The 19,534-nt window shown below is 38.5% G+C and overlaps 1 protein-coding gene across 1 annotated transcript in view; it reads right to left on the reverse strand.

Annotated features, from left to right (window-relative positions):
• Window positions 1–19,534, reverse strand: part of LOC136883500 (platelet binding protein GspB) — a 133,377-nt gene that overhangs the window by 51,171 nt on the left and 62,672 nt on the right. Inside the window, exons 4-5 of the mRNA XM_067155849.2 lie at window positions 10,282–10,492; window positions 9,521–9,760 (exon numbers count right to left, since the gene is read on the reverse strand). Of these exons, the coding sequence (XP_067011950.2) occupies window positions 9,521–9,760; window positions 10,282–10,492 (451 nt within the window). The remainder of the gene's footprint in view (window positions 1–9,520; window positions 9,761–10,281; window positions 10,493–19,534) is intronic.

The raw sequence follows: 19,534 nt of genomic DNA on the forward strand, positions 1-19,534 counted from the left end.
CTATGTGGAATTGATAAAATAGCAAGCATCACCTTAGAGATTCTGTCATATTTAAGTACACCATCAGCTGATTTCATCTGACCTACCAATGCCCACCGAACATTAATTCTTCCTTTTGCCAGGCTTGTCTCTTCGAGCTGAAAGTTGCAGAACTGGGAGTGCAGAATGCGTTTCTTTATTTAAATGTTCCGTTTCACTAGTCAGAATGTTTGGAAACTCGTTAATGAAAAATCTAAGGCTAGAAAATGATGCCTTACTTATAGCAGAAATGTTTGCAACTTCGGCATTAATTAAAACTTCATCTTTGAACGGAACTTTGTGTACCATGTAGTCACATGATGAAGAGAAACATTTTCTAAGAGACTTAAAAAGTACACACTTTTCCTCAGACTTCAAAGCGTTTACCAAAACAAACACAGAGTTCCCTATCATCAGATCACAATCATCCTTTTGATTTGCTGGAGTATGATAATCTACATCAAGGAGAGAGGGGGAGCTTTGTGGTTTCACAAACCTTGCCATCACATTCTTCAAACGTTCCTCCAAAAACTGACCTCAGTAAGTGGATGTGCGACATACTTGACTGAAGAGCTATGTTTGGATTCTCCAAGATATCCATAAAAGTTGATAAAATTCGATGAAAGGAACATGAACAATCGTTCTTCACGTGACAAAGCACGACTCTTAGTGTCATCAGTAGTTTCATTTTTTTTTTAGTGAAACTGATGACTGGGTCTTCCTTTTAACTGAGGAGTGTGGTGAAATGTTATGATAATGCTTCACCTTTTCAGACAAACAAGACACATCTGCTTAGACTGTGCTTAGGAATTTTGTAAGTCTTCAAAGTTCCTATCTGAGAATCCTTACTCACAATTTTGCTCCTGAATAAAGTACCAAACGGTCCCAATGCAGCAAAATCCTATCGAAGCACCTTGTTAGTGATAACCATCGAGTAGGCAAATGCTTCAGAATTTTCCTGATCTCTGTGTTGTGTGAAGTCTGAAATACTCTGAACTTTTCTTTCATCTTTGCACTCCTTTCCAGATAATAAAATATATCAATTATACTTTCATCTATATTTACGGGCAAGCACGTCACACCCATCTTTGCAGCAACATTAAATTAGGTAACAAGAGCAGCCTACAATGATTATGTTATTATATTCCCGCTTCAAACATCCTGCCACTCCATTCTTTAATCTTACCATTACTGGAGCATTATTAGCACCAAGAACTACGCAGTTTTTTAATGGAATCCGGAATTCCTGAAACGTTGAGAGCAAAAGATTGGCAATGTTAGCTCCACTAGCATCCCATTCTAAATTAGGCACGGAAAGTAGACATCTCTGAATTTCATTGAGTTTAGGCCTAAAAAAATCTTACAACAATAGGATATATTTTCAAGTCTCTTTTATTGCTACCATCAGTAGTAACAGAAAATGCAGTCACCTGCAAATGTGATACAATTTTCGCCTTTTATTCCATGCACATTTCTGTAGTGGTAGCCGCTGTTTACGTTCTAGCACACCCACATTGTTTTGCGATCTCTGAAAACGGAAACATTTTGCGAAACTAAGGTCTCGCGTGGTCGGCACAATTTACAGGCAGGTTATGTTCTACAATAAATGACGTAAATAAAGCCTCTGTATTTGTCACAGGATTTACATCTTGGTTTTTACATGAAAAGTTCAGTTTCTGGTTCCTTTCTACATAGCGTTTGCATATCGCACTTCCAGCCATGCGCAACTGAAAAATCACACCTACACCTACATATAGTACAGAATGTGAACATTGGTCCTTACCAGGATTCACTGAAACATGGAAACTCTTCCTTATACGCGCTTTTAAAAACTCCATCACATTTCTTTTTGACATTTTGGCCAAAACAAATATTAAAACATACAACCAAGAAGCACTACTACGTGACGTAACATGAGCACTTATGCAAGTCCTGCCTGGGTAGACGTCTACGACGTGCTACTTCTGAGGATAGGTTACTCGCTTGCGACTTCCACTTCCTATTATTAAGCTATGAGTATTTGACTGTATTATAGACAAAGTCCTAATTTTTAAGATTGTATTGTACTGAATAGGTGGGTGAACAATAAAAACATGTATGTATGTATGTATGTATGTATGTATGTATGTATGTATGTTGGGTATTCAGCCCGAAGGCTGGTTTGATCCTCTGCAGCTCTGCCAACAGCTGTCATAAATAGCCTAGGTGTCACTGAAGAGGCATACTAGGGAAATGAGGAGTGGAGTAGTTTCCCGTTGCTTTCCTTACCGAGCCAGCAGTTGCTATTGTATATCAGTCTGCCAAGCCCACTGAAATGCATGCACCAACCGACCCTATGAGAGATAGTTTCACACCATTCATAACAGGGACTGGCTGCATAAGGAATGGTATTACTAGCATCACTCATACCTCAGTCACTTTCATATTGTCGAAGCCAAGGATGAGACTGAGACAGGTCAATGAAAGTAAAAAATTTGATATAGCCCATACCAGAAGACATAGTGCACTGTAAACACTACATCTCGCCAGCAAAGGCATAATAAAAACATACTAGTGTTATTTAATACAAATACTTTCAATACGGACCAAAAAATGAATTTTATCACATGTAATGATGGCATTTTACATTGTGTATCCACGGGTGCAGTGAAAACTATATCTACCCTTTTCTAAAGATGAGCAGAGAATATTAAATTATGTGAAAAACACGAGAACAAATATGAAAACCTTTTCTGCTGGTGATTATAAAATAACAACAGTGCACTGAAAGGTGTAAACAAACCACCAGACAACAAATATGAAAACACTTTATTTTCGGACCAGTGGGTTACATTATTTTCTGGTCACACTCTTGCGACGATGAACTGGAGATTACATTCAACCTCGACCATGTGTCATGGCAACTTTGGCTGCCATTTTCATGATTGATGTTTGTCGTTTAAAGGGGCTTAACGTCGAGGTCATCGGCCCCTAATGGTACGAAATGAGACGAAATGAAATGACAACTTAAAAAGTCCAAAATCCTCCAATGATCAGAATTCAAAGCGTGAGGACGAAGAATGAATGGATGGATGAATATGAATTTAAAACAATTAGTGGATCCGACCCACAGTGCCTCACATGCACAGAAGCTGGCACAAAACAATAGTATTACTGACCAAGGGACTGCTTCTATAGTACGATGCTGAATCGATTACGCTTATAGTTGAAACGGGTCCAAAATCCAGGTCATCGGCCCCTCATAATGGTATTTATCGCTAGGAAAGTAGAACCATGCTATGTGTAATGTTGCGGTACTAATCGAAAGTAGCGTAGACTCGCGGTATTCCACACATTACGGTACTATTCACAGGTAGTGTACTGTGCACATGTAACACAGACCTACGGTGTTTTGCACATTGCAGCACTATTTACAGGCAACGCAAACCTATGGCATTCTTCACGTAAGTGGACTAACCATAGGGGCTGGTACTATCCCGTGGAATTCCTCACATAGTGGGAAATGAGCAAAGGTAAGGCAGAACCATGGTGTCGCCAATCCCATGGTGTCACTCATATACGGGTACGAATCACAGGTACTGTAGGACCCACCTCCTGATTCACACACTGTCGCTACTAATCACAAACCTATTGCATACCTAACACAGTGGTACTACGCGGAAGTAAATGCGACCCATGGTGTTCTCTGCGTGATGGTACTAATTGCAAGTAGTCTCATGGTTCTAATTGGATCATCCCTTGGTCGCCCCTTTTAGTCGCCTCTTACGACAGGCAGGGGATACCGAGGGTGTATTCTTCCTCTGCGTCCCCCACCCACAAGGAAGTTTTGTGTTTGGTCGGCGAGAGGTATTTTATTTCCCTCAAGCCCGCCGGCAAGCCGGTTAGGACCCCCTATCCGCCACCTGGGACGCGCCACGTGGGAGTATCACCTCTTCCCCTGCTACACGGCATAGTAGGTTCGTGGCCGCCACTTTGAATCGACAAAACTTCCATTCGACCAACTCGAATGATCGATTAGAAACTCGAAGGGGTGATTTCCAACATTCACGCTACCTCTGCGCGCTTATAAAGATGCAAGTGCCAGTTCATTTTCTGATTGATTTTAATCCTGTCTTCATTAGCAAGGAATTTCACGACTTTTTCCAAATCCATAACTGGGCTAGTCAACTTCACACAATTATGTTCCTAAACCAGATGTAGGCTATCATGCAACAAATATTCGCTACCCTTCACTGTACCACTTAACACAAAATAAATTTGTAATTTTGGAATGTAATGCAAAATACAAGCACGAACAGGCTCACAGAGTTATTCAGCAATCTCGCTGCAAACCGGCAAGCAAAACTGAACATTCCTGAGGCTAATAGCCTGCTCCCTGAAGTTGCAATTTATCCTATGAAGTTCAGGAACCCAAGGTCTTTTCCCATTATCATGCAATTCTGGCGAGGGCACTTTTTTTATCTTTTTTTATCAACAATGATATCTTCGCCACAAATGATCTTTGCTCCAATACGGCTGATGATGACCCCTAGATGGGTCGAAACTAGTACCGTATAATTTTGTAATTTTGTGAATATATTGTATTGAAAAGGTGGAAACATTTAAGTTATTATTATTATTACTTATATATTGTTCAATACGGACCAAAAACATGAAATTCATAACCATCAACAATGATATCTACAAGTTAACCAATATCTTTAAGAAACAAGGCGTTAAAATAGCCTTCAAAACCAACTATAAGAACATGAACGTTTTACACAATACCTCACACATCAACAGGACCAGCAGTTTTTTTTTTAAATCAGGAGTTTATAAGATCAAATGTAACACCTGTGGAAAAACCTACATCGGGCAAACCGGCAGAAACTTCAATATCAGATACCACGAGCACACTAACGCAATAAAATACAAGTTTTCAGCCATCGGCCAACACATGCAAGATTATAACCATAATTTCACCAATATCGAACAAGACATGGGACATCCTCGTATTAGGAAACAAGGGCCCTTTACTCGACATAATGAAAAATTACTACATACACCTAGACCAATACTTTTAATGCCAGTCACAATCTCAATGAAATCTCAGAGAAACCCAACATACTCTTCGATCTATTTATCACTTTCCTCAGAAACAATAATGCAGCCAACCAAAACTCATTCCTAAATTTAATCAAAGGTACTTTTCCGAGACAATTACCCTTTCTCCCGCACCCTTCAACCCCACCTTAAGCCCTCTTCCCCTCCTAAACCACCTCCACTCTTCCTAAGCCATATATAATTTTATATATGTCATTTCACATTGCATTCTTCATTATAAGGACTTACTGTTTTCCATGATTATATAATTTTTACATCACTAAGCCCCCTTTTATACTTTGTTCCAAACCTCTTATGTATATTCCTTGTATATTTATTAGCTATTACTCACCTGTCCCATACTAACATCTCTTTTCATTTACCACATTCACTTGTTATTCCATAATAATCTTACTGTTAAAATTAACATGTTCTTAGGATTTCATCAAGAGTGATCTTTGCTTTGATGTGGCTGATGATGACCCCTAGATGGGTCGAAACTAGTTCCATGTAATTTTAAAATATTGTGAATATATTTTGTATTGAATAGGTGGAAACCTTTACTGTGTTGTTACTCATATGCAATACATGTTGTCCTGGAAAGTGACCGATTCGGACAAGGTTCTGTGATGGTGTGGGGTGGCATCAGTATTGATGGCCGTACGGATCTTGTCGTCGTCCGTGGTAACCTTACCGCTACAGGGTACATTGAGCAGATGCTGCTACAGCATTTGTTGGTTGCTTCATACAGTGTTGGCCCTGAATTCATACTCATGCACGACAATGCCAGGGCTCATGTAGTGTGTATCACCAGAGCTGTCTTGTGAGAACTGGACATTCAAGAGATGGAATGGCTAGCAGTGAGTCCCGGCCTTAATCACACCGAGCATTTATGGGATAGGCTTGACGGAAGTGTTCATCGGCGTCCTGTTCCACCACAGACTCTCCAAGACCTCAAACAGGCTCTCATTGAAGAATGGGACCTGATACCGCAACGTGACCTCCGCCGACTTATACGGAGCATGCCACATAGGTCCTAAGCTGTGATAAATGCTAGTGGAGGACATACACCTTATTGAAGCTCTCCAAATGTGATAAAAATCCACCCGGGAGGACTGTTATCACTTTGTTTTCGTACTTATTTGGACATTTCCATTTGCGTTCTGAAAATGAACGCAAATCCATCGATGTTCTTGTGTATACTTCAACGGTAAAGAATAAAGGTTTAGCTGGTAATATACCTGGGTGTTAGGTATTGTTTTTTGGAGCATGGCATATGTTCAATAACAAGTTCCCCTAATTTTTTTAAAATGTGTATAATACACTTAAAGGTACATCCCATGTGAGATTTGAAGTCAATTACCGTACGGATATACTGTATGTGGACTCCAACATAACATGATTTTGTGATGAAGTCAACAAAAATTATGAAATAAATTGTATATAGACTACAGTAACCTACCACAAAATTGAATATTCTAATAAGTTTGGTTTTTTATAGCCTTGCTTATTTCCTCCCAGGCATTATTTTTTACGTTGTTGCAGTAATGCTCGTTGGTCTTGTAGTAGAGGAAATTATATTTTTGAACTAAACTGGTAATTTTTTCCGTGTCTTAGTATTAAAATTAAATAAACTATCACAAAACAGAACATTCCTGACCATATCCAACGAACAGCTGACTTTCCAGCTGAAGCTGATATACATTTGTCGCCAAATGGTCACCCTAATGATCTCGACATGACCGTCTACGAAGTTGCACGAATCTTGATAATTCTGTTTGATTCTGCTCCGCTAGTCGAAAAATATTCTTGGCAGAGAATCATGTTCCGTTCGGTTTGTTTCGATTCGACTCATGGTGATCGCCATATCTACCTCCCATTTAAACACATGTTAAAGACAAATTCTGTTTGGTTCGATTCAATTCCATTCCACTACGAGGGAGTGAGCCTTAAGAGTATTAACTACAATCACCTATCTTCAACAATGGGTGTTGATACTCTTGTTAACAATTGGCAGGAAACAGTAGTTTCCTCTTTGTTACTTACAAAATGAAATTTACCTGCTTGTTCACATTAGTATGCATAAGACTGTATTATAAGAGAGTGACACTAAAAACAGATCTGTAAGTACAAAAATACACTGCCGGCCAGAAAACGCATAACATTTAGGAAACAAAGGTATTGAACTGTGTTTTCCAATTATGTTCATCACAATGTATTTTTATGTTGCTTAGAGTCAAGAATTGTTCTTTTTATATTTGAAAACATCTTTTGTTGTCAGGAAAGGCATTCTGCCATAAACACATGCCATGAAATCATCTCACCTCATCCTCGACCTCGTATCAGGAAATGGGACCAAGGGGTAGATACACATTGCTATTATAAATTATGGCTATGCACTTGCACTATTACCGGGATGCGACAAAGCGGCTTGTTGTGGCTTTTTTGCGCTCTCATTTAATGATTTATTATTAAGTCATTTCCTAGCGCTCTGTGAAGTTCAGTTCAAGTAAAGATGCCTCAGCGAGGAGACTGGCTTGGAAATAACATGTAACTTTGCAGGTCTTGAGAAACCACCATTTAACTGCAGTGAATAGGAAAAATCAACTGGAACAAACTGGCAATGAACACATTTGTACAGAAATGCAGAAGACGACCCAGAGAAGTGAACCTAACATCCAGCAAACCTATCACAGGGCCATAATTGTTTACACAGCACCCGAGAACCTGTTTGCAGTTTGCCAGAGACCATCAGCATTGGATAGAGGAGTAGTGGAGCAAAGTACTTGGACCTCTGCATGGAAGGAAAAGGGGTTAGAGAAGACCAGGGGAGCATTACACTGCCCATACCTTTTCATCAAGAAAGGCATATGAAGGAGGCTCCATCAGAGTGTAGGATGACAGCAGCTCTGACTCTAAACTAAGCTGTTAATAATTTAAAATAGAGCTCTGACCGCACACCACTGAGAACTTCATGCTTAAACAAGACACCCCTATGCTGCTCGATTTGTGTCACTCTCTGGAGAAGGTGGGAATCGTCAGTTTGGAGTGGCCAGCACGGAGCCCCGACTTCAATCACATCAAGCATGTGAGATATGGTTGTGTTTGTCGACGACCTATCCACACGTGGGTGAGCTTCAGGCAGCTGTTATTGAGAACCTGGAAGCAGTTCAGCAAGTTGACATTTATACCCTAACTTTAAGCATGCCAACCAGGATGCACGCTGTTATTCGAGCCAGGGGTGGCAACATTTCTTACTGAGTGCTGACTGAATATATAAAGGATGTTTTAAACGTGAAGTATGGTGTAAAATGAGAAAAATTGGAAAAGAAACTCAAGACCTGTGTACACTAAAATTTGCCCAAAATCATACCAAGTACTGTATATATACCTTAATAATTTTCATTTCCAAGTGAACATTTACACAAAAAAAGGATCCTTTCCTTTTAAAATTAAAATAAAGTTGTTAATCTTCAATTACATTCATGTTTCAATATACTGCACATATTTTTTTTTTTTTTTTTGTGTTCATTAAATTCGTACCCTTTCAAACATCTAAGTGTTGGTATGTTGCTATGTTGGTAGATAGATTTCACCTTTATTGGTGGCTAAGTTAAGGCTCTAGGCCCTTTCTTATGTTAAACAATATTACATTATATGTTTAAAATGACACAAAAATAAAAAAACAAACTGATAGTAGTAGTGGTTGTAAAACAATTAAAAAGAAACAATTCTGAAACTTACCCTAATACATTAATTGTAATCTAAGTACAATAATATTTGAATCAAACAAGGACATTTGACAATCCGCTTTAAATTTCTAAAGGGAAGTCATGTGTGTAATGATGGCAGGGAGGGAGGGAATTCCATGACCTGGCAGACATTGTGCAAGAGCATTTGTAGATAGTAGTACATGTAAAGATATAGTGGGAATAGTGAGAGAGGAACCAGATCGTGTACTGTGGTGATGATTTGATGAGATATACCATTAAAGAAATGTATCTGATGCTATTGGACAGCCTTACTACTCTCTGTCTCTGCAGTCATTCAACCATCAACAAATTCACGGCACCACTTCTGCACTCATCGGACAGCAATCACTTTCTCTACATACAAATTCGTCCAGTAAATGTTGATAGATAATGTGTATTCTGTCCAAAGAAACTGGATCACAGTGCGCATCTTCCTGGTGACCATTCATTTAGTATCTTTGCCATTTTGTAACTGTTGCTGAGCCAACGTTGTTTCACTGATTTTACACCTATGTGCCACCTTTGCATAATACTACAAATTAGTGGTTACGTAAGTTGCAACAAGTTTTGTTATTTTGTTTCTGAGCTAGAGAAACTTATTTTTTACCCTCCCATATTTACTGGAATGAATAAAAATATTGTTACTGAAGGAGATTGAAACAACTTACCTGCTGTGTCTGTAGCACTGTTGATGATGGTATTGGTGGGGGTGGTATTACTACTATTATTGTTGTTATTATTATTATTATTGTTATTGTTGTTCTGGCTAGGAACTTGAAGTTGTTCTATGCTACCGTGATCTGGATACTGTTCAAAATGCCGTGCCATCCGACTATGACCGAGGTAGATTTTCTGACATGTAGGACATCGAAAGTGAGATGAAATCTTACGCTTTGGTACCACCAAACCTAAAACAAACAGAAGTTTCAGATTACACAACAGCAAAGAATAGATTTTTAAAGCTACTTTATGACAGATGTGAAGTCATAGAATACTCCATATTCAAATTATGATTACACTTGGCCATGCCAGGAACTCCTGCTTGTTTATGTCCAGTGCTCTGTCATCTGGCTACAACACCAGGTACAGCAGTGTGCTAAATCTATGACAGCTGAGTTAATCTATCAGCCCTTGGTGATACTCTGATGATGATGATGATGTTTGTTGTTTAAAGGGGCCTAACAGCTAGGTCATCAGCCTGTTTTTGCATTTGTAGCACTCACAAATTCCTCTCTAAAAATCATCTTGTCTTATCTAAATGAGAGACTAATGTGATCATGCACTTGGCCAACCGACATGCTTACTGCTTAGCCTGCAGTCATCTACCTACTGCAATAAATAAGCACTAGTGCTGTTTCATTCAAGTGCAATCATATTTTGAACATATAATAATAGTGAAAGCTTCCTCTTAAGTAGTAAACAAAGTCACCTGGTAGAAGTTCTTTAGGAGTGGCCTTCTCTGCAACTTCCTCCGACTCATGATCACTCATCTGGTAGTCAGAATAACCACCGTCTGAATCATCAAGGTCAGCATCAGCAAAGTCCAGGTGATGAAGACGCTTGTAGTCTTTCACCATGTGGCGAGGTGGTCGAGAAAGGCGACCTGAACGAGTGCGAGCAACCTGCTTCTTCTTTTCCCCCTAGTAATAGAACTTCAACTAGTTAGCAACTAAGATGTGGAATTAACATGCATTAACTACAGAGATAGAGTGAACGGAATTTCTAAAAGACTGAACTGACAATATTCGATTCCCAGGGGACCAGAACCCGTTACTCCCAACGTCTAGCTTGGAGTTCTACATTTATGCAATAAGGAAGGAGTCTCATTACTGCTACAGATGCATTTCTCTGCAAATTTTCAGAGTTTCAATAAATGATACGGAAAAGGAACCATCAGTAAACAAATATATGAGGCAAGAAGCTAGGAATAGGGCAGAAACACAGAAAGGAAAATCTAAATGCCAGGTACAGTCATATAAACTGACTGCGTATGGCTTCTGGAGAGGCCTGGGTCTTTCTAACATCCATAGGCGACCTGCATATCCGGGTGTGATGATGATGAGGTAGAGAGAGGGTGAAACCTAGTGTCAGCACATAGCCTACTCCTATCCAGTAACACCAAGAGGTTTGATCAAGTCTTAACATTCCTGAAGAAAGATATGAATTTGAGAAGGAATACACAAAATAGGATAAACATGACAGGTCATCATATACAGGGTGGTTGGTACAATGTGAACCGAGTATATGAATGTTAGAATGTTGGTTATACTGATAAGTAATTTGAAAAAATTACGTCGATATCTCACGCTGTTGTCATTTTATCAGCTGCTGAAGTTAGTGAATCAGTTCGGCAGTTTCCCTATATTAAATTCAGTTTCCGCTATTGTAGTTGTTAAGATCTTCCATTTTGTATGGGTTGGACCAATTAAACTTCGCTCTATTCAATAAGTTCATTTCTTGATCAGAAAATTTAGTTGGCCACTAATCTTACTCCAGAAAAGACTAAAAAATCAAAATATGCAACTTTCACTTACTCCAATCCTGCGATTCACCAAATTACAAATTCCTTGAAAAAATGAAATTTGCAAGTACCCTTCAAGACACACAACACTAATAAAAACATCTTTTTAAAACCATAATACAGTTAATTTAAATAACGATGGAATATCAGGGATCTGGAATACATAGGTTGACATGCACACAGTGTAATTTCTCATATGTTGGCCAAACTGGATGCAGCTTTATTACAAGATACATGGAACACTATAACGCATTAAAACATAATAAGTATTCCATAATGGGCAATCACATGAAAGAGACCGGCCATCAATTTAGTATAATACACAGGGACCTCAAAATAATAAAAAGGATCGAGAAAGGGAAGTTAATGACCGAGTATAAAAACTTTTATATCCATTTGGATCAGTATTTCAATAAGGAAAAACAATCTAAATGATGCAATCGAAATAAAAGGCCCGTTGATAGAGAAATTGCCAAAATTGCTACAAGTTCTCAAATCAGAAAATAGTAAAATCTTCAAAATATTCAATTATAAACCTTCCAACACGTTAACAAACACAAATTCCACCCTGAAAACACATGGAGACCCCCCACCACAAGCTAGGTCAGTATCCAACATTCTGCCCACAATTCCTTCCCCTACGCCTCGTACTCGCCCTCCACATGTTACACCTTTGCCTAATGCTCCGCCCACTGTTCCTTCCCCTAAGCCTCCTATTCACCCTCCACCACACCCGCCCCATGCATATAACACAAGAAGCAGAAACACGATAACAAATAGTCTCAGTACTGCAAAAAGCACAGCTAGGCACTAAAGCGTGAATAAAGGGGTAAGTGAAATTCCAACCACAAGAATTGCTCATAACAGCTACAAACAACACACTCATAATATTCTTTTGTTACAGACACATTAATCCACAAATGTTGCAATAAAACAATACACCAGCAACTAAGAACCATTTATTGGTGCCCCTTTTAACCACGCTTCAACAACAAACAGATCAGTGTAAAAATAGGCTGACTCAAACCAGGTGAGGATCGGTGAAGACTACCAGTATGATGTTTCCAGCAGACCACATCTGTTTGGCAGCCCAGTCTAGTGATTTTGCTGGAGCAGAAAACACACTCACTAAAGATCTCTGCAGAATGGATAATTATTTTAAAACCTGGCGACTGAAACCAAACATAACAAAAACAGAGGTCAGCTGCTTTCATTTGAGCAACAGACAAGCCAATTATGTCCCTCAGGTTCAATTCAGAGGTCATATACTGAAGTTAAATCCTCATCCAAAATATCTAGGCGTTACCTTGGATCGATCTTTGACTTACAGCGAACATGTATGCAAAACATCTGCCAAGATCAAAACCCGCAATAACATCCGGCACAAACTCACAGGAACAAGCTGGGGCCCATCTGCATCCACCCTCCGAACTACAGCACTTGCGTTAGTATACCCAGTAGCCGAATACTGCTGCCCAGTATGGCTCAACAGTGCCCATACAAAGAAGATAGACACTCAGTTAAACGATACAATGAAGACTATATCAGGAACCATCCAATCCACACCTTTGGATTGGTTACCAGTTCTTTCAAATATTCCACCTCCTCATCTCCGAAGACAAATGGCACTGAAGAAAGAATGGCTTAAATGCTGTGACAATCCTCTCCTACCAATACATCAAGACTGCCTACGTGAAGATCTCAGGCTGAAATCTAGGAACCCTTCTTGGTTACTAGGAAAGAGGCTAGCCCAAGATGAATTTCATACTAACACTGCCTGGCGCGATGGGTGGGCAGCTTCAAACCCTGACAGATTAGGTCTAATTTCGGATCCAGTTATGCAACCTCCTGGTTTCAACTTACCCAGAAAAATCTGGTCATCACTTAATCGGATCAGAACTCACCATGGCAGATCCAACTTCTGGAAACACAAGTGGAAGATTACCAGCAATCCTTATTGCAACTGCTCTGACGTGCCTCAGACCGTTCAACATATCGTCACAGAATGCCCACTCCGAAGATTCAGTGGGACAATAAAGGATATCCACGAGGCCAGTGATGAAGCTGTGAGTTGGCTAACAAAACTGGACATTCAGCTTTAGCAGCAATGCAGATATTGATGAGCTCAAATGTATATATAAATATAGTTTGTTTATTACGTATTTGTTCTGTGTGTATAGATGAAACTGTTTTTCGTGTAATTGTACATATTTGTTAATAACAAAATTTTAACAATGTATCCTCATGCCATACGAAATATATAGTACAACGAAGGAGATAAACATCGCAAGTTTAATCCTTTAACATTATTAATTCCAAAGAGGGCTTTTATAAACTTAGAAAAATAATTTAACACTAAATAGTGTTAGTAAAAGCTGGAAATTAACAAGATTTTTAGCCAAATCTTACAGATGTTTAGAATGACTTGGACATCAGTAAATTGTGATCAATATCTAGTCCATCACAGCTATATTTTAATTTGTTAATTCTTTTTAATTATGTGTTAACTAGTGGTAATATTTTAATGGTGTAAAACAATTTTAACGAACAAATGAATTATAAGAAGGTAAATGTAAAGACATAACCTTTGAGATATTTGTTCAAATGAGGTTGAAGATGCTCAATATAACGAGCGAAACGTGTCCCTGTTAGTGTTATATTGTAATAAAATGTCCTTCTAGAGACAAACATTTTTATGTATTGAATTAGGTGGAGAATAAAAACAAGATTTGTAACAACTTGACAGCCATGCCGAGAAATGAGCATGAAACACTACCACACTGTGGGTTCCAGCCAGTGCAACCATAGCGTGGTAGCTGTTGGCTGAGCCTATCAACAGGGAGGTCCTTGTTCAAGTCCCTCCCCTGGGGAAGTTTATTTCTTCTATTGGCACTCTGAAGCCGGTCACAAATCCTGTGCATATTCAGCAATACCCCCTCACAAAGTCCATCTAAAATTGCCCACAAAGCGATCGGATTGGCCAACTTCAGCAGAAGATAAAATTTTAACACCGCAAGATCCTGACGTGACTTTTTCAAATTACTTTTTTTTTTTTTTTGCTTTACGTCGCACCGACACAGATAGGTCTTATGGTGACGATGGGATAGGAAAGGCCTAGGAGTTGGAAGGAAGCGGCCGTGGCCTTAATTAAGGTACAGCCCCAGCATTTGCCTGGTGTGAAAATGGGAAACCACGGAAAACCATCTTCAGGGCTGCCGATAGTGGGATTCGAACCTACTATCTCCCGGATGCAAGCTCACAGCCGCGCGCCTCTACGCGCACGGCCAACTCGCTCAAATTACTTATCAGTATGACCAACACTCTAATGACCATATACCCGGTTTGTGTTGTTTCTGACCATCCTGTATAGACAGACAGGAATAAGAAGAGGAACACATAATAGGACGAACACAATGGTAGATCAGAGAAGGGCAAAATATATTAAAATACAAACAGACAAGGACAATTCAAACATCTTCATGAGGAATGCCAAATTTACTTGCTTGTAAGACCCCTATTTTTCTGAAGACTTTTCAAGTTTTTGCCATATTGGACTAGGCATTTATAATATTTCAGACTCCACGTTGGATGTGCGAGTGCCCTGAGCATTATGTACACATATCATAAAATCAGAAATAAGGAGCTTTACAAAGGGAAAATTAAGTGTATCCTCCTAATCCAATACATCATATAATTCCATTATTAGATGGAGTAATCAAATTCAAACTTGTTTTGACTCGTTTGAGCCATCTTTAGTGAAAAAAAGGGGGGAGGGATGAAGTAAATTTACATAATACAAGCTAAAAATGTGCCAAGAAACATAATGAAGAAACAAAAGAGAGACATGACGGAAATAAAAACAGCACAACATACAATATTCACATCATCATATGGAGTAATAAACAACTTGCTGCAATAAAATTTAGTGAAAACAAGGGTTAATACAAAACATAAATGAATCTAAAAACTGTGTTAACCTAAGAAGAAAAGAAATGAAAACAAATGATACAGATGGAAACGAACAATAAGTGCACATAGCAAGGTTGCGGACCTCTTAGTCTAAAAAATTTTGGTTTTATAACAATTCAAAACAGGATGAAATCACTGTGTTGAAAATTCAGGCCGAAAGTCTGCCTTTGCAGAAACACCATCACACTGAATGGTTAGGAGGAGAGCGGGAGCGAAGAAGTTTGAGGAACCAAGCCTGAAATAACGTGGAGGCAAAATGCATGTGACAGGTGATGGAAAAACGCCGATGAAATTTAAAACTTTAGAAGAGCGGCATTCTCGATTTCTTCTCAATCTAGCGGTCCCGTTCTCGATTATTATTTCACAATGTTGGCTGGTTTGTTTGCCTGATTTTAAAAGGTCGGGAGGGTCGCAACAAAAATTGAGAAGCAGTGTTAGAGAAGATGACAGATGCATTGTAAACTGTAAGCGACCATAGTGGAAACCGTCAATGAAGTTCCAATCTGTAATGGAAAAAACGACGTTGTGTGAGAAACTTGGGCTGATTAGTAAAAAGTGTAAAATTGGTGTGAAGAAAGCTTTAAACTTACAATGTTTAAAAGGTGGTTATCCTCTCGAAACAGCCTGGCCTTCAAAAAGTTAACAGTCCCATTCGTACGATCGAGTCTATTGTTGGCTCAGCTGTGTTTGCGAGGATGGAAAAAGTGGAGGAGGGAGGGGTGCTTAGTTGGACAGATGAAGGCGGGGTTTGTTTATATTATGGAAGTTCTGACAAATATAAGGAATGAATGTTTCAAGTAGAATGTTCTTTTTTTCGTTGATTTCATTTAAATTTGAGAGGGGTTCATAAACTGATCTAAATCGATGTGGATGCTCTTGAGAACGTTGAGCAAGGTGCCTTTTTGCTCATAATACAAGATCTTAAAATCTCTATTGGTGTATTCGTGGCTGGATGCTGTATGATGTTCACTCATACCTGAAAAACGATTATATTTGAGAGCGTTGCGAGGTCAAGAGGAAATGGATGTAGAAACCTCTTCACATGTCCAACCCACCTTGGGCATGTTATTTCTAACTTATCTCCCTAGCGTTTCCATGTCCATTTTCGTCCGGCCTCCTTATTTCCGTTTTATGATATGTTTACATAACGCTCAGGGCAAAATTATGTCCAGCGTGGAATCTGAAAAATTGTAAGTAAAATGCATGATCCAATATAGCAAACACTTCCAATTTCTTCATAAAAATATGTGTTTAACAAGCAAGTAAATATGGTAAAGAAGCATAACCACCCATAATGTAAAATTTCATTTCATTCTCACAATTTCTTGTGGGTGCTTATCATTTTGTTTCTATTTTTCACAGTATGCTACAATACTAATATTATAAAGAGAGAAAATTTGTCTGTGGAGGGTAATCTCATGAACCACTCAACCTTCATTTCACCCTGATAAAGCTTATTTCTTCCATATAATATTTGTACCAGGAGGTACACCCCAACGCCGCGCATTCAAATTCTGCGCCTAAATGAACTTCTCTATTGGCAAAACAGTGAAATTGAAACTACACCAACTTAGAAATTTACTCACAAGATGTCACCACCTAAATATTGAGTAATTTTGTTATTGTGAAGTTTCCTGTGTAATGGAGTTTGAATAACTACTTGCCATGGTACTATGTTGTCTCCATTACATTCATGCGTTCATATCATTTGTCTGCATCTCCGCGTGTTAAATATCGTGACTGTATGGCCTTTTCATTAATTGCTGATAGTGAGCCATCTAGTGGTGGATTTAGTACTAAAAATTCGAAGTGACTAGTTGGTGCTGCTATCTGGCCGTCAAAAGATAAGCATGATCGGCCGTGAATGGTGGCTCTAACAATCAACGTGGGCAGTTGTTCTGATTCTTGGCTTTTAACTGGAAGACGCGTTGAGCTAATCTCTGCTGGTTGTGCTTTAAAGATACAAATTATCTTGCAAGAAGGGAAGATGGTGTGGACATTTGACCCCGGCTGATGGATTCTCCATCTGGCATAAGTGCCGAAGATGTGGTTTGTTTTTTTGAATGATTTAATTTCTCGTAAACACCGACCTCGTAAGTAGCTTCATTTGATGTCATGACTGTTTTTACCTGAGGGACTAATCCTGTTATTTGGTGATGTTAAGACGCTGAGTACTTAAGTCTACGATATGTGAGAATTTCTCAAGGTGATTTTTGCGTCATTTGTGGTTTAAAAAAATTTAGAGTCTAAAACAGGTCATCGTCGTCAACTTGTAATGTGAAAATGTTTGGGGTTTCAATTCAATTTAAGAAGATAATTATATGTTAATTTTAGCTTCTGCATTCAGTTATATTAGGTTTCGTGCACGAAAGGAATAATTATGTTTAAGGAGCTCCGACAAGATAGGTACGAATTAATTGTATAACCTTGAAGGCCTGGGTTTATTTCATTTCCTGTTTTAAAACATAAACAAATATTTATTATTTAAAATATTTTCAAGCCATTTCGGGCTATTAAAAGAAAAACTAGTGGTTTAAATGAAAGCTGATCTAATGACTTACTCGGTACATCGTGTTCTCATTTGATCATGGTGGTCGTCTTGTATAACACAGCCGTGTAATAGAATGCAAACGCTATGGGGGCGTTGCTGTGTTGGATCTGACATTTGAGTATCAGCTTATTATTGGGGTCTTGACATTCATCAGAATTGGAATTCTTGCGTGCTTGGGATGATTTCTGCTGTGTTTGACTTACTCTTTCGATTCTAGTTATCGTCTCTGCCCGATATTGGATTATTTTATCCTACTTCTGGATTTTATTGCACGTTCTTAAATTATTTCTTCGATTTCTGACATTGTGTGCCTTGTGGTTTCTTACTGTTTTCACGCAACCTTCGAAAAACCGAGATAGTCCATTAGATAGGTTTTCATTGTACATTCTGTGATGGTTGATTCAATTACTTATATTTTCAATTGAACTACGTTTATTTATTATTCTAAAAAGGTTTTCTGTTTTCATTCAATAATTATTGATGTAAAAATTTAATTTTCAACTGGGTTATTTTAATTGATCTGAATAGTATTCAGTATTTATCGTATTATTAAATTTTAAACAAAAAAAAGGGTAATTTTGAGGTCGGTAAATTATGAATGTTTTGAATTATTAAAGTTTTTCTTGAAATTGATCAAGGAATTATTATTTCAGCCAATTAGTTAAGCTTATTTTAAGTTGATTCGCTCGGCCTCTTGTGTCCAGTGCTTTCTCAATCAGCGACGGCCTTTTGGTTGGGATAATTGTTAGTATTTCCTTTAAATTTGCTTATCTATCCCAGGTCGTGCTAACACTCTTGACTTTTACTTATGTTGTGAGACCTGAACTGACTGAATTTCTACTAGTTTTGTTTGCTATCCATCAAGAAGTTTGGACATTCTTCCACAGATGACACTACTAAAACCTATGATCATGCACCCTGGTGCGAGGTGTAAGAACTTATAATTCAAAGAAGTTTTGTATTCACAAGTTTTTTCTTCTTTTTTTCTGATTGATGTTCATTTATTTGGGTTGGCAATATTTCCTTTGTATTTCCACCAGTTTTGAATCTAGCCAAACCCTAATTTCTGTAATTAATTTTCCACCTATCACCGGCTTCTTCTTCGATTCTGTGTGTAACTTTGAAATTAACCAATAAACTTGAGAGGGTGTGGCTGGTTTATTCCTGAATGATCTCGAACCTTCCCTGAGGGTTTTAAACTGTGGATTTTCACGTTTCTTGGCCAATTGATCGTCATCTTACTAAGTGTGTGTGTCAAAGCAGGAGGCGGACGGCCTCTTTCATTGGTCAGCAGTACATCTACAAGGTAATGGCCACATAACATCTTTCTTTCTTAGTTACTCCACAGTTTAACCCGAGGGAAAGGTCCGAATCGTTAGCTATGAAATCTTTCTGTCTAATGTAACTTTCTGCTGGCCAAAGTAAAAATTTCATAAAATCGTTAACTGAAATTGGGGATAGAGAGTGATGTACCCTCTCGAGCTCCCCTTTATCTTGGTTTGAGGTGACGACTTTTTGTAACTGTTTTTCCTCCTGTAATGTGTTAAAGTAATTTCTATACGAGTCACCTCAGTAGTTTGAGAATAGCCCTGTTTCATTGGCCTAGAGCCCTTAGGTTTTTAAATGTTTATTATATTGGAA

Source organism: Anabrus simplex, chromosome 11 (assembly GCF_040414725.1).
Source record: "Anabrus simplex isolate iqAnaSimp1 chromosome 11, ASM4041472v1, whole genome shotgun sequence".
NCBI classification, from domain to species: Eukaryota; Metazoa; Arthropoda; class Insecta; order Orthoptera; family Tettigoniidae; genus Anabrus; species Anabrus simplex.